This window comes from Seriola dumerili, unplaced genomic scaffold, assembly GCF_002260705.1.
Source record: "Seriola dumerili isolate Sdu_G_001 unplaced genomic scaffold, Sdu_1.0 BDQW01000874.1, whole genome shotgun sequence".
Lineage (NCBI taxonomy): Eukaryota > Metazoa > Chordata > Actinopteri > Carangiformes > Carangidae > Seriola > Seriola dumerili.
Genome location: NW_019175129.1, coordinates 295,835 through 316,369, shown reverse-complemented (window position 1 = coordinate 316,369; position 20,535 = coordinate 295,835). Strand labels below are relative to the sequence as shown.

General features: G+C 41.4%; 1 protein-coding gene across 1 annotated transcript in view; it reads left to right on the top strand.

Moving 5' to 3' along the window:
• Window positions 1-20,535, top strand: part of epha5 (EPH receptor A5) — a 64,380-nt gene that overhangs the window by 9,619 nt on the left and 34,226 nt on the right. Inside the window, exon 3 of the mRNA XM_022766604.1 lies at window positions 7,668-8,388. Coding sequence (XP_022622325.1) covers window positions 7,668-8,388 — 721 coding nt within the window. The remainder of the gene's footprint in view (window positions 1-7,667; window positions 8,389-20,535) is intronic.

Genomic DNA, 20,535 nt, shown 5'->3' with positions numbered 1-20,535 from the left:
AAAACCTGAAGAGTAAGCAGATTTACCCCTAATGCACATTCCTTAACCTTAACTTATAATATATAATTTCAAAGAAACCTTTAATAAAACTTTAATTGACAAAGACTTTAACTTATTAATAAACTTACATAAAGGAAGGATCTATAACAATTTAAACTGTTTAAGAAGGAAGGAATGAAGTGGATAATACACTACAAAGGGTTTCTCTTCTCAGTGGTGAGACCTATTTTCTTCTTTATACACACAGCACTATTTAAACTGAAATTACAAAGGCCTTAAGAAGCACCCTTTTGTAAAATCTAAATTTGCTCAATGAAGATGTTCCCACATGTAAATGTCTTGGATGCATGTGCGTTGGAAAGTGTCGCTTCCGTCTTGAAGAAAAGAAGAATATCCCTTACACTGCTCTGGCTCTGAATCACAATTTATTGATCGTCCTAATGTGTTGGTCTCCTTAGACCTTCATCAGAAGTATTTAAAACAGTTCTTACAACCACAATCTTAAATCGATAATGCTCCATCTTCTGTGCCCAGGTGTGGGACAGTTGTTCTCCCCTTGGAGTGTCTTTCAATCATAGACAGATAATTCACGATCAAATCTATTTCAAAGATTATTTACAGCAGCTTTGTAGCTTTCATAAGTCATTTAAAGTATGTAATCGTACGAGCTATTAGTATCTTGAGTGGTAGATCTATAAAGTCCCTAAACTTCTCAGATCAGGACATGCCATGGAATATCATCATTCAGTCCTTTGGGGGACAGCGTTTGCAAATTAAATATCCAGTGTACTTCTCTTCTGTTAAGGATTTCATCAATGTTACTCCCTCTCTCAGGTAGAGTAAAAATCTAATTTGGAAATCCAGCTTGAAGACATCACAGCTAGCAGACGACCAAAGTAAAAATTTTGCCTTGAGGCGGCCCGCTAGCAGGTTAATCTGGCAACGTGGAGACAGATGTGGTGTGAGACAGAGGTGGAGAGAAGTCAGATTGAGATGGAGAGCTGCAGACAGTCAGACCGTGACAGGCCGAGACAGACAAGGAGTGTGAGAGATAGAGGGAGAGAGAGAGAGAGGAGAAACCAGACTTCCTGTGACCTCGAGAATACAAGTCCTCTGTCTCGTCCCGTTTCGAAGTAGAGGAGTGAAAATCAGTGCTGAAGGTAGAAAAAAAAGAGAAAGAGGGCATGTGGGGAGTCAAGAAGACAAAGATAAATTGGAGAAAGAGACAAGGCAGAGGAGAGAATGTGTGGCATTTAAAGTGTCTCTAGAGCATAATTACTTTTTGCCTCCTCCCCATGTCTCATTGTGGGTGTCTGACAGCAGCACAGCAGATGAGGTTGATGAGGGTTTTGGATGGAGGGTACAGAATAGATTGAAATAGTTGTAGACAGATTTCAGTGCAATTAATTAACACTTGAGAAACAGACAGAATGTTGGACATTATTCAAATGCTGTTGTTTTTTTTGTGCTTACATAGAAAACAGGATAATTAGGAAGAAAACAGCTGCCAAAGTTCAAAAAAGTAATTTAAAACTCCACATTAAACTTATATTACAAGACATTTAGTTGGTATTTAAAAATCTCATAATTGGAATTTCAGTTAGCTAATGAAAGTTTGCACCCTTAGCATTTATATTGGTGTAGTGTTTAACAAAACAGGGGGACAAGACCTGAAGATGAAGATAAGAAAAAAAAAAAACCATGGAGGAATTTTGGTTTCCTGCCCATTATGACTATTTGGCTGTCAACCCTTTGTCATCTAATACCTCCATTACTTCATGTTCCCGTTGCTTCGGAGGAGTGCCGGTGGGTGGGCTGCCGATCATATGACATTAGGTGGATGCTTTTATCTGCTGCATCATGAATGGACAAGAATAAAGTAAGAAAAATCAGGAAGGAAGGTGTCATTAAAGGGATAAATCTCATAATATGGATTATTTTGCTGTCAAATCCATCTGTCTCCATTACCACCCATCAGTCCTCCAAATCCAAGAACCATTTTAATGCTGTCCTCATCTGAACATTAATAGGCAGCGGTTACTGGGTGTGTAACGGCCCTGACACACTAAACCACAGCCACAAAGAAGCTGGCGCTGACAAAGGCTGACTGATGAAAACCTCTGTGTCGCTTTGCGTCACTTCAGTTCTTCTGTTAAAAATTAAATCAGATGCATCTCCTTCTGAGCCTGTGTGAGGAAGAAGTATAAAAACCCCAAGACTTGGCATCGCATAAAGACGAAGAAGCCCAACATACCCCACCATTTTCCCACCACTGAATCTGTTTAAATGGTTATGATACGAGCTGAGAATATCTCTGCCAAAAAGTTGCAACTGGTGCTGCGAATGAGTAGCATTGTTTTGTCTTTGAATAATCAATTTAAAACAGAAATACTGTATCTAGTTAGGGTCATTATTTTGAGATTGTGATTTAAATTGATTGTGATTATTATGCCTCTGCGCGGGGGACAGCCAGGGCTTGAGGCACTATGTTTTCGGGTGCTCCGTCCGTCCGACCGTCCCATTCTCGAGAAAGCGACATCTCGGTAACGCCTTGAGGGAATTGCCAGAAACATTTAACTGGACTGATGAACCGATTAGATTTTGGTGGTCAGGGGTTATGGTCACAGTGACCTCATAAAACACGTTTTTGGCCTCTTGATTGTGATATCTCAAGACCGCCTCGAGGCAATTTCTTCAACTCTGGCACAAACGTTCTCTTGGACTCGAAGATGAAGTTATTAGGTGGGAAAAGGTCAAACTTCAAAGTCATGGTGACCTCGTGTTCTTGTGGATGTGATCTGTCAGGAACCCCGAGAGGGAATTTCATTACATCTGGCACAAACATTCATATGGGCTCAAGGAAGTATTTCCTGCAACTTGGCTGACAGGTGGAGACATAAAAGCGTTAGGCAGTAATTCTAGTTTTCTATACATTTCTATACTGCAGTTGTGGTCTACACGGAAAGGACAACTTTCAAGCAACATTGGTGAATATTCTTCAGGAACAATTAAGCATTTTTTTCAATTAAGATGCTATATGTGCGGTATACTTGACATTATTCAGTTAAATTCAAATATAATCATTATTTTCAAAAGTGGTTATATAGTTGGCCAGTTACAGTAGTGATGACAAACTGCTGGGTTGAGAAACATACGTTATGTGTATGTTGTTTTATGACATAATAAAACTGAACCTACAAAAAAAAAAAAGAAAACAAACAACATTTAGATGTCAGACTGACAACCTCTAATGATTCAGCTGACAGCTCTGCGCTGGTAGTGGCTAACGTTAATGTTAGCTTCATACAGTAGACAGGACACACACAGCCTTGCTGATATGAATCCTGGAAGTCCTGATTCAGATTTTTTCCAATAATTAGCTTGAACAACAGCTTAAAAGTGTAATTTTGAGATTCCACAAACTCTGTTCACCAATAATCTGTCTTTCACAGTCAATGTGAAATGATGCCTAAAGTATGTTAGCCTCTGCAAAAGGGGGGAAAAATAAAGTGAAACCACACTAAATTGATTTACTCGCTGATTCGGCAGACTGAGCAGCCAGTTTGAGAGCTCTCTTTCAGCATGCTCACTTGACCATAGATAAGGGCAAGCCAGCATCAAAGGTGCTGAACACACCGCAAAAACTCAACGCTCAACGACGGCCCAGTGACAGCTAACAGTTGGCTCTAAACTATCTGTCCCTAATGAGGAGGAGGAGTGGCTGTTTGGACAGTTCAAGGAGTGTTTGCTTGGAGAGTCGTCGTACCACAGCTCTTATGCTGTTCAACGGAGCCTCTCTTTGTCCCTCAGCACATTACTGTACCGTGAAGGAGGGAAGACAAGGAGAAGTAAAAGGGACAGAGGAGAGGAGAAAGATAAGAAAATGGTGGAGATGAACTAGAAGAAGTGTGACAGGGGAGGGGGGGATCAGGGACAAGGAGGAAGACGAGAAGACAGATGCCGCAAGTGGAAGGAGGCGAGATGGAGAAGTGGGGGAAGTGGTCGAACAGCGTTTCTGGGTTAGACTTAAGATTGGATAATTAAAGGAAGAATAGAGGACACCGAGAAAATGATGATAGACATGGATGAAATGAAAAGGCAGAGGAATGAGGCATGAGAAGAGGGTTGCTGGAGTGGATGAGATGGAGGCAGAAATCGTGGGGGAGGGGGAGGGGGTGGGGGGATTGTATGGGTAAGGCGGGAGAAGGACAGATCTATTATAGTGTCATGGCAGTCAGTGGTAATGGGGGGTAATAATGAGTTGCAGACAGCTTTATAGACTTGGAGCCAGGAGGGCACTCAGCACAGCCACAGGGGGTCTGCAGTGACGGATGTGACACGTGGACCCACGAGCACACCCGCACACACGATAGTCAACAAAACAAACGCACACTAACGAGGAGCTAGAAGGATGCCTATGGGGACCGTTCAGCGTAGGGAGCAAAGTAGGGAAAGGGCAAAAGACGGAGAAGCGTTGAGGGTAAAGGCTGTGAAGGGGGTCTGAAAGGACTGAAATTATGATCCTCTGATTATTGGGACCATTTACCTCCATTGGGACCCAAAACTCTCAGACCGTTTTGTTTTTTTGTTTTTTTTTTATTGTTCACAATAAAGCATCAAATTCACTCAGTGGTATGAAGCCATTCAGATCATTTTGGTTTTGTGTCAACGTTGTGAGATTTATGCCTCTGAAAACACTCTAATACAGTGTGAGTACAAGGGATTTGGTTGGTGTTATTCAAAGCTTTGGAAAACGTACATTTAAAAACCACAAGAGAGACAGTTCTTTTTTGGAAACAGTGTCCTGGTTACTCAAGATAATTCAGTCTTTGTTTTTGACAATTTCTCTAGAAACTCAATCCTTGAAAGTAGTGGTTGCAATATAAACTGTGGTGCAGCAAGCTGGGGATTTTCTGAGTTACAGGGACATTATTTTAAGGAGAAACAGCAGAAATCTCTGAAATATATCTGTAAACCTCAGCAGGTAATTATGAAAGTATCTGCATGGCTAGATACCACAAGGGATACGTGGGAAAAAGTCTCGTTCTTGGACTTTGAGTGAACTGACCCTTTTTAAGAAGAGGTTGTGTGAATTGCATGAAAGGTGAGGTGGGTGCACTGAAGATTATACTATCACATTTTTTTAAAACAAAGGGGCAGTGAACTGCTTCACAGAATCATTGAGAGATGAAGAGCAGCATCAGAAATAGAATTATATTTTAAAACGGTAACAGCTATTTAGTGCCTGCTTGGATTTCTATAGCAGCTCACATTATCAGCATGGGTGGTCCTGACCCCGAGTGTGTTTGCTCTGTGCACCGAGCTTTGTGTTTGACCTCTGAGGACCCTGCCCACCTAATACCTTGTACTGTGGTCTTTAAAGACCCCATGAAATAGGCTCTTGAACTTGCAAGAAAACAGCTGCTTCCTGGAAAATGGTGCATGCTCAGTGGCCACATCGTGGTGCAGGAGTGGGTGTAATGAAAAAGGTCCTACCAATCAAGTCTTTGTCTACATAAATAAAAGCCCTTCATTTTTTATTTTTTATTTTTTTACATGAGATGCAGCCCTTCTGTTTTGATACATCACATCAGGGAAGTGAGGACACCATTTAATTGAAAGCAAAGGTCCTAACCCTGCTAACCTTTATTGGAAGTGTGTGTTTCTAAGCTCATTTCATATTAGGGTATTTATTTGCAAACTAATGGCTCATGGTAAATCATTGTTTAATGACTCAGTTTAAAGAATTAGCTTATGCAAGTGTCGTGTCCCATTTCCATTAGTAATCACTGACACTATTAATACAGTCGAGCTGCAGAGTGGGAAAATTTCCAGTGGCAACAATGGCAACCACGCGTCATCCACAGACACTGAACCCATTTGGTTCCAAGCAAAACCAGAGAAGGTCATCTGTTCAACTCCCTGCTGGGCTACCAATAGTGATTGGTGTGTGTGTGAGTGTGTGTATGTGTTTGTGTGTTTGTTAAGCTGTGTAAAGCTCAGAGCAGGCTGGTGGATCTGTGTGATCTAACCAGTAAGAGGCTTAATGTCTGCACTGGGACTGACTGGGCTAGAGTCTGGGAGAGATAGTGACTCTGTCACAGACGAGCATACACAGATATGTTTGTTCATCTATACTTGCGAGGACCCTCATCAACACAATGCATTTAACCCCTTAACGTTATCCTAAATCCAACCTTAACTCTTAAGCCATGTCTGAACCCTCAAACAGCCTCTCATTGAGTTGATGATATTGAAAATGCCTTCACTTTCTAAAAATGTCCTCACACTTAAAGCCTGAAAATGGTCACCACAATGATAGAAGTACAAGATTACAAATACACACACACACACACACACTAAGGCATGTGCAGTTAACAACGCTCATAACTGTCTAATAACACTTGACAATGCCTGCGTTCATCCACAAATGGTTCAGGAACTGCATGATAATAACCATAAAACAAGAGATAGACTAAAGCAGGGAGGGATAAAAAAAAAATAAAAAAAGACAGATGGTGAACAAGACAGAGAGAAGAGAGAGAAAAGACAAAGACAGAAGGTTGTACACAACAGCTACAGCAAGAATTGATTAATATGGGCTATTAAGCTATAACACCGGATCATAGTCTGGTCCCTCTGGCCATATTACAGTGACATGATGAAGCGCCTGTATTAGCCATGGGAGAGTGCTAGTGATGCAGATAATAGCCATGTCCCAGGAGACCAGCAGAGGGAATTAATGCTGCTGTCTGACACACACAGGCATGGATGCAGATGCTCACATACACACAAGCTTTGAACACTGACAGAATCATTTACATATATGCACACACACACACACACACACACACACACACACACACACACACACACACACACACACACACACACACACACACACACACACACACACAATAGATGTATGGCTATACAATACACACAGATGACCACACCTATAAGTGCATGTTAATTCTTTTTTTCGCTGATGAGAACTCCGCCCCTCATTCATGGTAAATGCATATATGGCCCATCTCATTGTCAGAGGAAATGAGGTGAAAGGGATGAGGATTATTCTTCTATCTATACCTTGACACATTCATACACACTGAGACACTCTCTCTCTCTATCTCTCTCTCTCCCTCTTTAAAATTTCCTCACCACTCTTAAGCCATTCAAAAATGCATACCTCAGATTTTGAACACCGATTTTTGATTCTGTGCTTTGAGAATTTGATCCATGTTTTCCCACAAAACCCCTTAAACAAAGGTCCATTTACTCAGGTACTGTACTCAAGTTAATGTTTCACAACAAACAAACAAACAAATGTCCAACATATGAATTTAAATTTGTGTGTATGTTTCCTCTTCACTTTCCCATAAATCATCTCCAGACTCCTCAGATTTATCTCGTGATGTGGTTTTGGGCCCAGATCCCCAGGTTGGGAATATTGGACTAAACTAAAACTAGCTCTGTTTGACCAGCTGAAACAGTAAAATGCTACTTACACTTTTACTTTTGATACTTTAAGTACAATTTGCTTGTGTCAACAAAAAAGTACCAAGCTTTTATACCCAGCTACATCCCTGTTATTAAAGAGAAGTGATCCTGTTGTTGTTTTATCCCCCCCCCCCCCTCAACTAAACTCCATCTTCTCTCTGTCTCAGTGGGAAGAAATCGGTGAAGTAGACGAGGACTACGCCCCCATCCACACCTACCAGGTGTGCCGGGTCATGGAGCAGAACCAAAACAACTGGCTCCACACCAACTGGATCCTGACCGAGGGCGCCCAGCGGGTCTTCATCGAGCTCAAGTTCACCCTGAGAGACTGCAACAGCCTGCCCGGCGGGGTAGGAACCTGCAAGGAGACGTTTAACATGTATTACTACGAAACAGACGGGGACGAGGAGGAAATGGAGGAAGGAGAGATGAGAGACGGAACGGGGATGACGGAGGAGGAAGACAGGGCGATGAAAGAAAGCAGGTACATCAAAATTGACACCATAGCAGCCGATGAGAGCTTCACGGAGCTGGACCTGGGGGACCGCGTGATGAAGCTCAACACTGAAGTCCGCGATTTGGGTCCTCTGACTCGGAAAGGCTTCTACCTGGCATTTCAGGATTTGGGCGCCTGCATCGCTTTAGTCTCGGTGCGGGTTTTCTACAAACGCTGCCCATTTCTAGTGAAGAGTCTGGCCGAGTTCCCCGACACCATCCCGGGCTCAGAGGCCTCACAGCTGGTGGAGGTAGTGGGCCGCTGCGTTAATAACTCCCTGCCTTTATACGAGCCCCCCAGGATGCATTGCAGCACCGAGGGAGAATGGCTGGTGCCTATCGGGAAGTGCGTATGCCAGCCGGGGTTTGAGGAAATCAACGGATCCTGTAAAGGTGAGAGAGGAGAGTTTGTGTGTTTTTTTTTTTCCTAATGTGGGAATTTTTTGCTTTTTACTTTTCACATCGTTGTCTTGTGTTCACATCTCTGGTCTTGTAAGATATGAGCGCACATTCATGTGTGCTCTTCCTTTTGGGTTACTGTCTTCAACCCGTGTGTTTATTTTTTATTTCCATGCAAATGTTTGTTTTTAGTATTGTGTGCTAGAGTGTGTGCATGGATCTGTTTATTCTTTTACTAAGAGTGATTCTCACTGTGTGAACGTCTGTGTGTGTGTGTGTGTGTGTGTGTGTCTCTCTCCGGCTTAGTGCAGGGTATTCCCCTGAGCCCTGCAGCACTTTGCTGCTCTCATACAGCCGCTGTTCTCCTCCGTCTCGAGCCCCAAACATTCCCACCGCTGACCTTAACTGCCATTTCCATGGGCACCCAGGGCCTCTCTATTTTTTCACTCCTCTCCAATCTTCCCCTGTGCTGTCTTTAAATTACTCAATTTTCAGACTCGCACACTAGACCCTACTTGTGCAACCAAGAGCGGCTCTGAGTGGCATGGAGAAATTTCAGAAAAATTCCAGAGAACGGTTATCGTGGGGGCATGAAGCTGTGTGGGACAGAAAATTGAAATGTGTGATTATCTGGTAGCTCTTGAGTGTTTCATCTCTTCACACAATGTTCTGTCTCAAATGATGAACTAACTTTTTGCTGTTCTAATTTTGTGTGTATGTGGTGTAGAAAGAAAATGAATTATATAAACCCACTCCATAGCACAAAATAATTCCTTGTCCTCCTTTACGCTCTATATTGAAAACAGGAATACTGGTTTGTAGCCTGAAACCCTGTCCAACTAGCCACAGCTCAAGTACGAAGACACCAGATATACTGTATTATTCCTGCGCCGCAAACCTTGTATGACGCACAAATCGTAAAACTGGCTTGAACCTTAGAGGAAGGTGGTTAGTGGTGTGCGTGGCAGCGGCAGATTCAGGGAAGACTATATCTGAATTTCTATTGAATTCATCACACAATGCCTCCAGAAGGTCCAACACCTCAATCGGTTCATTATAATCAAATGGTAAAACAGAGTAGCTATGTAACAAACCACCCTGAGCTTTACTTCATCAGACATGGAATCTCTGCGGGGAGATCATTAGGAAATAGCTGTCAGTAGGCCACTGGCCTGCCTGGAGTCATACTGCGGCAGACTGTGCAGTCACCCAGACTGTTACAGGTCTGTGGCTGACAAGACGATTCTGCTGTTCAGCAGTAATACCTGAGAGCTCATTCTATTCTGTATCAACAAAGTTTGTGCATATTAGAAAAGGAAGAGCACTGAGGATATTATGTACTGCACATGAGTGTACCCCTACAGGAACACTGAACTCGGAAGAGACATGCATGTGCAAGAATAAAGATGTGTGAGCGTCTGAATATTACTGTGATTACCACTCATTAGCTTGCTGCCCAGTTATGGCGCAGCTAATTATGCTTTACAGACTTGTGCCTTTTGACTAATCTGGTTTGACGAGTCAGGTCAGCTGAAGCCTGCTGGAGAATATTAAGAAGTACACTCCTTGTGCAGTAGTTCCAAGAATAATGGAATCTTGTGGATTTAATGTTCCATGTAAGCATTTTTCTTTTTCCATTCTGTTGCTCTAGGACTTGTATCTTCATCATTATTGGCAGATCTCTCTTAGTTTTACTTGTGTTTTAGTTGATGGCATGTTAATGTTTACTGCACACAAAATACTGTAGACTGCAGGCTTGTTTTCTCCAGTTTTTAACATGATAGTGGCGAGGCTCTAGGGTGGCGTATTAGTAGATTAATTGGTCGGTCCACCCACCACTTTGGTCCAGACAGAAGTATTTCAACAACTACAGGATGGATTCTGATGCCATTTTGACATACAGACATTAAATCCCCGGAGGATGGATCCTTATGACTTTAGTGATCTTCAGACTTTCCCCTTAGTGCCACCATGAGGTTGTGGTCCAATATAATATGAAATATCTTAAAGACTACTGGATGGATCGTGATATAATAACTTGGTATAGACGGTCTCCTTCTGATGATGCCTTAACGTTTCATCTTGTGCCATCATCCTTTTCTTTGTCCAATACTTTATGACTAATTACCTGCAAAGTGAACGGCTTTCCCATCAGCCTCACCTGTGCATTGACCTTAGAGCTGATTAGCGTCTTACTATTTTCATTGTGAGCTTCAGCATGCTAATGTTAGCATTGAGCTCAAAGCAGCCTCAAAGAGCTGCTAGCATGGCTGTAGACATTTAGTCTTGTTATTCTTAGGAGAATTTTCTTCTTCTTTGAAGTTAAAGAAACATACTTTCAATAAATAATTTACCATACATTAGCTGCATCGCTCCGGCAGCTACGTCATGTGAAAGACCTTAATGTACACTATTGTAGTTTTAGAACTTTGTGCAAAAATAAAAAAAAATGAAATCCAGCTCATTGACATAAGTAATATTTGTTGGAAAGTTTTCCTTCTATCTTCGGCATACTGTGCATACCGTCTGTATGTGTGTCATGCAACTGAAATCGAAAACAAAATGGAAAGAAAAGGTTGCCAAAATACTTTTATTCACAAGCTTTAGAAGCATATAATTGGAAATGTGTTTCAATGTGGGTCAAAAAATACTTGGTAAGGACAGCAGCAAAGATTAAAATTGTATTTTTGTTTGAAGAAACAACAAAACAAAAAAAAAACACAAGTGAGTCTGTTCTGGTGTAGACTGAGCTCAAAAGAGACAGCCAAAAAGTAGTGTTCCCTTTGTGCCCCTATTCACAAAGGGGTGTAAAGGTGTTTTATGACACTGTAATAAAATCTGATCCTACCAGCATGCCTTGCAAGAAGCTGACAGTGTGTTTGATGGCCTGTTTTCACTGTCGTGTTGCAGCAGAGCAAAGTTTCAGGGTTGCAGAACTGATTTTCATTTTAATGAGTTTCAGAGTGTTTTGCTTTCCAGGAAGATGAAGTTTTGTGATATGCAGATTTTTGCCATTGGTTAAACATTTCCATATAAAAACCTCCAGTGTATACAATAAAATTGATTGAATTTCTTTTTTTTAATCATCATGGTCATATGTAGAGCAAAATGAAGTAAACATACTTAACAGCAAGCTGTCAGAGTAGAACATACTCCTCCTAAATTAAAGGTGGAGTAATCAATCCTAATCCTATTCACTTTTCGTCAAATTCAGTGAACATCTCCTCATAGTCCGATAGCTGTCTGTTCTGTGTGTGTGCTGAAAAAAATTGCTATATGAATGCAAAACAAAGAAAGTAGCTCAGACCAAGCCACATAATACTATTCCAGCAACATCGCTTGTGCACAGGACAAGGGGAAGATGAACAGAAGAGAGGAGATGGGGGAAAGTGGGAGTGAGAAACGGTAAATCGAGGACATGTTAACGGATAATGCAGTGAAGGAGCAGTCTACACTTCTGTTGCTACCAGACTGTGAGGAGTTTTGAATCGGATTGATGGGGACTGCAGACGAGGGACCGGCAGTGACATTCAGGCGAGTGCATGGAAGAATAGTTTTTGTTTTGCTAAGGTTTGTGACAGCTAACCCCAGCTGGTTAGTTGGCAAGCAGGTACTTGTGAATTACTTGCCCCTGGACGTTCTGTTTACTTTCTAGTTTGCCAAGTTGTGTTGCTGGTGTGATGTTAGCTATAGCAGCAGGAGAGTTGTATTGGTGTTTGTCGGCTGGTGGGTTGGTTAAGGGAAACCGTCTTGTCCTCTCTGCATGTTAACTTTGCAGCAGAGACTGGAGGAACAGTTGTTGCTGTCTCTTTGTCTGCTCTGTATTATGGTATTCGTCCATAAAGCTTGTGAACGATTTTATAGCCACAAAGACCTAAAAACACAAGTTTGCTAGCGCAAGGCAGTTATTTGGTTGGATGCATCTTCGAAAGATATGTCAGCTAACGTGAACTTACTTGTTATTTTTATTTTATATTACAAAGTTGGTTTTTCTTCAGCTACCAGAAAGAGGATCCACTTCCACGGCTTAGCTATAAGACGTTCTGGTTTCCATCATTATGTTGTTGCCTTGGCAATGCACATCCATTATTTTGGGGGAGCACATGTTCTGAAGGAACACTGAAGAGAGGGGTGTATTTGTTTTGCAGTTGAGTTCAAATATCAACAGTCTTTCTTCAGCATTCCACCTTTTAATGAAGCTAAGCTACAGGATGACTTTTTTTTTCTTTTTTTTTTCTCGTGGTTTTCGTATGCAGATGAGACCGTTAAACTGACAGCCTTTGAAACGGTCTACAGAGAGAAACATGGCAGGGCTTCCGCTCTCTCGGCTTTGTAACCATATGTGTTCGCTTCCTTAGCAAACACTTTTTCATGTGTGTTTCAGTCACTCACATTAGCGTATGAAGTGTTGAATCCTGTTTTGGAGACGTTGAAAGAGTGCCTGGACTCCATACTGCGAGGAGTTATGTGTTCAGTGTCGTCTTCTTTTTTTTGGGGGGTGGTTTCTGGTTGCCTTTCAGATGTGGAACATCTGCCAAGCTGGATTGGAAAACCTGCGCTGGATGTAGTGGTTTAATTTTCTCCCCATTATGTCTTCTTTGCCCTCTATGTGAATGTCAGTGTGTTTTTAAAAAGGGTAGAGATGTTTTTTTTTTTTTTTTAAAAAGAGATGGAGCTTTGGTAATAACCAGAGTTTATTTGATCGCCCGTTCAGCCTTTTCAGTTAATGTTTTAAGCATGCTTGTCTCACTGTAGACTGTGAATCAGTGGGTTGCAGGTCAGAGGACAGTACAATGTGGGTATTTGAGAGTAAAGTCTGTGTGGCTGTATTGGCTGCGTGTGCTGCCTAGTGGAGCATGATTTAACGCAGCCTTTGTGAATGTAGGACAGAACTCATTATGGACACCTCTTTCTCATCCTCTTTGTCTTTTTCTTCCTCTCGTTCTGCTGTTCTCATTCTCACATCGCTACTCCACCTCTTTCCTTCTTTTCCCCTTTTCCCTATCATTCGTCGTCCATCCATCTCCCTCCCTCGTTCTCTTCTTCTTTATTGCTGCCAACTACATTAGCACTTTCCTGTCTTTTACACTCTTGCCAGTGCCTCTCACTCTACCCCCCCCCCCTTTTTAAAGATCTGTCCCATCTTCTCCAGCTCCCTACCCCCCCATCCCTCTCATAAGTATACCTCTATTTATGGAAAACATTCAGCCACAATACATCAATACATCAGCACACTGTGAGTGGTTTCCACGTTGGGGAAATACTGAAGACAAAAACTGTACAGTAACATCTGTGCAGGATTGCAGATAATAATATTACTGTCATATGTGTTCTTTTTTTTTCTTTTTATTTTGTTTCAAGTGTCAGCTCAGCAAATGAAAGATACATAAGAAGTAAATATATCTACATTTAAAACGTGCAGTGATCCTGTCTTGTTATACCAGGCATAATATTGTGTCAGATGACATCTAAAGATTCTGTATGTGACTGTGTTAGATGTATAGATGTAGGCACAACTTTAACTGGGATAATTGGTAATCGCCTGCAGCACTGTCAGCCCAGCAAGACTGAGGAGAGGAGATAGATGAACAGATAGATGGAAGGATGGGAGGAGCACAGAGAGGAGAATTGATGGCTAAACAAGGGGACACAAGATAAATTGAGGATTTCACACCGCAGGATGGGAGGGCAGAGAGACATGGAGATGGATGAGTGTTGTTTCTGGGGTGATGGCGATGGAGGAAGGATAACTGAGGATAGAAGTGGGCAGATGGATGAAGAGAGAGATGAGGAGGAAAGGGGGGTGGGGGGTGGGGGGTTGTAGATTGACTTCAGCCTCACAGATGTGACTTAGGCTGAATAAGGAAGAAGAAGGAATGTAGGAATAATGGCTGAATGGAGCGCTGGAATAATATTTGAGTTGAATGGGGTTTTTTTTTATGGAAGAGCTGAGAGGGGCGTCAGACAGACTAGAAACCCAGTTTTGAGTTTCCTCCTGGTTTGGATCATATTGAGGAAATGACATTTATATGGAGCATGGAGCAACCTTTTATTATAGCTCATTAGGATGAACCCAGTTTGTAAAGTGGCTGTCAAGACTGTGCGGCAATCATTTTTTCATTTGTATTTTATCTCTTTTCTTTGGTTTTATTTTACTGACTTCCAAGCGTCTTGGTCGAGGATGCGTGTGCACCAGATTTATCAGAAGTAAGAGAGTAAGGTTTTTGCACGGTGTATTCAAACATAGTCAGGTTTCTCATAACTGGGATGAGCACTTGTCCGGGTATTTGGAACCAGTATATAATGTTTGCATGTGCAAACACACAAAAAGAACACTCTAAAAGCCTTATCACAACCACAATACTCCTCTACATGTAAACACACTTAATGGCAGAATAGCTGAGTGGAATGGGATGCATTGGTGGAAGAAGGGTTGAAATGATTGTTTTAAATGATGGGATTTTGGGATAAAATAATGTTTCTTTGATGGAATGAGGACTAAATGAATTGTTGAAATGATATATTAAAGGCCGAATGGGATGTTGGGTGCAATACGAGTTCCCCTTGAATGTTGGAATAATGTCATTTGAGTTGAGTGTAATATTGTAATGATAGTAAAAGAGCTAAATGACATACTGGAATGATGGAATAATGGAATAAGGGCTGTATTCAGTGCTGGAATAATGAAATGAAGAGTAAATTGGACGTTGGAATGACAGGATAAGAGCTGAATGCCATGTTGAGAAGATGAATTAAAGGCTGAATGGAATCCTGAGATTGACAGCTTTCAGGCAGGATTCAAGCTGCACTGAATTCACGTGACAAAAGAAAAAAAAGACTTGGAGGTACAAGATGGGCAGCGAAGCCAGAGGAAGAGAGGCGGGGTTGGGAGGAGGGGGAGTGGGGACTGTAGCTGCGGTCGGTGTGTCACATCGGAGGACTCTGGCTAATTTATTCCAGTTACTGTCAGTTTCTGCCCTTGAGCAGTTTTATAGATTTGTTATTCTAAGAGCTGAACAGTAAATTTGAGACACAAACCTCTGGCTGTAGTCTCCTGGGGANGGGAGCTGGGGGGAGGGTAGGAGTCGGCAGAGAAGAGGAAAAAGAATGACAGGAGATGAGTGCAAATGAAAACGAGGACGACTGTTGGTATTATCAATTAAAAGAAACGCTTGGGACGATAAAGTGCCGCTTACTAGTAGAACAATAAAACCCATTTCAGAGCATTTCATTCAGCGAGCGTCGTCTAAGTGTGTCATGGGTAGAGCTGGATTTCCCTTGACGATACTTTGTTACAGTGCCAGGGCTCCCCTGATGTTCCTCTGTGTTTGCCTGCCTGTCAGACGTCACTGCAGCATATGTCAAACTCGATCTGGTCACACTGGTGGTGGTGCTGCCATCAGAAACTGACTCACTGGTGTTGTAATGTGAGGAAGCTTTCTGCCTTCTCCCTCCAGGGAATTGTGGGATAGCGAACGAGAGGCTCACACTTTGCAGTGCGGGGCTTGTGGGTGATGGCATTCTGACAAGGGTATTACAGTCACTTGCATAACACAGAGATACACACATGATCGTGCCGGTATCTGCCACTTCGACATGATTATCCACATGTGATAATAAGGATCTGAGTTACACCAACGCCTTGCTGTTGGTTGGATTCGTTCATTCATTCATTTGTTTAGTTTAGTTCAATTTGTATTTTCGTGTCATGACAAACATTTGGCCCAACTCGTATGGGATTTACAAAACAGTGTTACAAGTAAAATATTAAAAACAGAAGACATCATCCTGTAACATATATTCAAAACCAGAAGAAAACCTCATGTTCCTAATCCTAATGTTCAGTGTTTCTCTACAAAGTTTTAAATAAAAAGGTTGAAGAGAAACAGGGTTTGAAAAATCTTTTTGCTCTTAATACCAAACTTTTTTTTATATCCTCTCTGAACCTTTTTCTAAATAGCTAATTTAGAGAATAGCCAACTCAGAATGTGCATCATCATTGTATTAAAAAATGTCTTTCTTTTGCCTTGCTACATAACATTTTACAGAATTTACAGTAAAAAAAAAAAGTAATTTTGTATGTCATGGATGTGACACATTTTTTTCATGCCATTCTTCTCATTATATCATAATGATTACATCATGTATCTTTCTGGCTGTATATATTGAATTTATTATTAGCTATACAACATCAGCAAAAATCGGCAAAAAGCGTAGACTCAAAATTTTCCTCATAACTCACCGGACCTAAAAGATCCAATGGCATCACACATCAAGATATTTGCTCCCCTTTAACTATTATCTGTCTTTTAAATTTTTACCGTTTGACTTAAACAGTATTCCTTACAAATATAGATGTTTTGTCATCCCTGAATTTCTCCTGAGACAGAACATCATGGTGAATGATGGTGCTGAAAAGTGGCAGGAAGCCTTTCTGATTCCATCATCCCCCTGAAATACGAATCGACCGGACAATTCATCTTTTTAGATCTTGTTCAATTTGAAACTGCTACAAGCTTCTTTCTCTACACTCTCTCACTCTGTACTCTCCTCCTGCATCTCTCCCTTTCTCCATCTTTCTCCCCACCCCCTCTCCGTCACCCCATCATCTCAACGTGGTGATGCTGTCATGACAACTAAAGTGCTTCCTGAGTGCTTGTTGGGTAAACTGACTTTCCCAGAAGTGCTTCCTCCATTTTACCCTTCCCCCTGCTAACGTACACACACACACACACACACACACACACACACACTCACGTCTTCTTTTCTATACTTGTGAGGACTCTTAATGACACAGTGCAACACCTCCAGCCACAACCATCATAAATAGATGCATAACCCCATTTACTGGCCCAACATGAACTCAAATCTGAGTCTGAGTGATTCTGATTCTGAACCTGAAAACCAAGTCGAAACCCTCACACTCTTCTCAATGTCCTCACAGAGATAGAAGTAGAAGAACACACACACACACACACACACACACACACACACACACACACACACACACACACACACACACACACACACAATCCTGCAGTTGGTGAAATATTCATAAAATGCTTCATTCAGCAGAGCCAGCTTCTTTCCATGAAAGCCTGGTCGTCTCCAGTGGCCCAGTCAGCAGTGTCTTGTATGACTGGTTGTGCTGGTAGATATGGACACTTCTAGTGCATGTAGGTCAGGTGATGATTTTCCCATATGATGCAGTTTACAGAACAATAGCAGTTTAACGACAGGTGCATATTGTTAACATGTTTTTTTTTTTTGTCGTACTAAAAAAAGTGGTAGTGGAGAAATACATGAGATCAGAGATGGATTTTTGTCTCTAATCCCACAGATACTGAGATTAACAAAACTGTGCATATATGCATTATACATATGTTGTAGCCCTGACTGGCACCTTCTTCATTTGAGAAAAAAAAGATACATTTTTGGATGCACACACATTTACAAAGTCAAACTTTGACATTTAGGTACTTTGCTTCAGGGACATACACACCAGGATTATCCATACATTTCTCTCAGAAACACAATGCAGATGAGCTCTAGAAAAACAACTGTTAATTAACTAAATGAACTAATTACCTGATGATAATTATTTGTAATATCTGACTGATTAAAAAGAACAATCAAAACAATGTTCCCATGGGAATGGGATTTAAGTTCATACAGAAGTGTATCAGCATGTATCTGGGTAATTTAAAGTCTGACTTTTACGGTCACAGCTCGCGCATCGGAAAACGTACATGAATGTGCACACAGACACGTGAATGTTCTTCCATGCATACGTGTATTTAAATGGCGCAGAAGAAATGTTATTAGATTCACAACCAATTTCATGCACAATCACTTCATGTCTCCTACTGCACCTTTAGCTGAGATCACATGTCTCAGGAGTATTGTAATAGCACTCGGATATCCTGACCCTTGCGCACCTAATTTGTGGGTGCTTGCATTTTTTGTTCACAATTGTTGGTCCATTGCTGGGGACTCCAAGTAAATGAGTGTCAACTAAATGCTGAATAGGAATATAATATGTAGTCTTGTGTCATAGTTATTCACTTGGTTGAATTATTTCCCAACACATATGGTCAGCATAACTTGACACTTGATTTATCTTTATGATGTATTGCTAATGTTGAATTCTCCCCTCTAGACTTTCACTGGTCCAATAAATTGGTTTATGAAGGACCGCTGTTGTGACCTTCTTGACCTGCTGGTTTCTGCTTGTGGTCTGATTGTGAGAATAAATGGGTGCTAGACAATGACCTCCACTGTCATCCAGCAGACAGGAAACCCCCATTCACTTGATTGTATATTATTATGGTATTATCATCCGACTTTGTTTGTGTTCACACACAAGCATACACAAATATGAGCATGCATCAGCACATACACATGCACACGTGCAGAGGCATGCACACAAACACAGTAATGCAAACATAATACTTGAAGGTATAAACCCCTCATACATGCACGCACACACACACAGACACACACACAGAGAGAGAGTGTTTATCTTCCTTAGGCCAGTAGCTCGCTGTGGGACAAATACAGGAACAGGATATTTACCGTGTTTCCTCGGCTGGTTTATTAGTTCACAATAGTATCTGTTAACAACACAGGCATAGTATTGAAATTCAGCCTCACCATTTTTTGTGTTTCTTCTGTCAAAGTTTACATTTATGTCAATCCTGCTGAATCTGTGTACAGTTGGAAGAGTGACAGGAAAGATGAAGATATAAGTGGATGTCACGTGCAACCAACAGTGTGAGCCGCTGGGCTTTTTCTTATTATTTTGTCTGAATATTGAAGTTCTCTTTGACAGTCTGGATCTATGGTAATAATAATGTGTGCACGTGTGGATTTGATACTTTGAGTACATTGTGCTGGAAATGTGAAACAAATGTGGCAATAACACAATGTAAAACTATTCCATTTTGAGTTTTCCATCACATTTTCTTAGTTTCTTTTGTAAGAGATCTCCCAGTGTGATAATTGACTATCGATCCTCTGAGTTTTATGAGTCTTATTACATATCAGTAGGAATGTATTTTAATATTTGGATCCTGTGTCTATGGCCATAGAAACAAATTTCAATGTTCTCTTGTTACAGAGTATGTGGTGGTTATCGTCCCCGAACTCCCCACCCCCCCAAACGAGGATGAATCTCTCCCTCTGCCTTAGTCGCTTACTCCCTTTAATCCCACCAAACGACAGCCAGTCATATAAATCAACATGTTTACAGTGAAATGTTTCCAATTAAAGAGGACGCTCGTTAAGAAGCATCAGCGGACACCGCTGGATCCTTAATTGCCTGGGATGCCAGTGTGTGATGCATATTAATTACGTATTAACCTCACACACAAACACACACACACACAATTGCATATGGGCACATTAGTGTGTATTGCATATTAATTACCTTTTACCCTTTGTGCTGTGCATTAAGAGCTGCGTGGCATCAGAAAGACAGCTCGCCCAAGGGCAACACCCACACACACACACACACACACACACACACACATTCTAATACCACCAACGCCGTCTATTCAGGTTGCATTCACAATGAGGAATGAGCCATTTCAGTCAGCCAGCCATGACCATAACTAATCTCACCACAGGAAGTGTGTGTGTGTGTGTGTGTGTGTGTGTGTATATGTGTGTGTGTGTGTGTGTGTGTGTGTATATGTGTGTGTGTGTGTGTGTGTGTGTGTATATGTGTGTGTGTGTGTGTGTGTGTGTGTATATGTGTGTGTGTGTGTGTGTGTGTGTGTATATGTGTGTGTGTGTGTGTGTGTGTGTGTAATCGGTTATAACGATGTATTCATGAGTGGGTGTGCCCCTCCAAGACAATTAAACCATTAAAGCACCTGATCCGCACATCTATCCACATGCCTGTCTTCTTTGGAGAGCAACTAACAAGACAAATGAAGAAGAATGATTCTTAAATCAAATGTAAAAATTAATAACCGAATAAATTGCAAATTTACAAATAACTTGCATGTATATCATTAAGTGAGCGATCACCTGTGTGGACTTAAAAGTTGTGGTGTAGGGTACCGGCCATACTACTGACCACACTTACAGCTAGACTTCACATTTTACCAAAAATCTAGAAACGTGAATATTATGCAT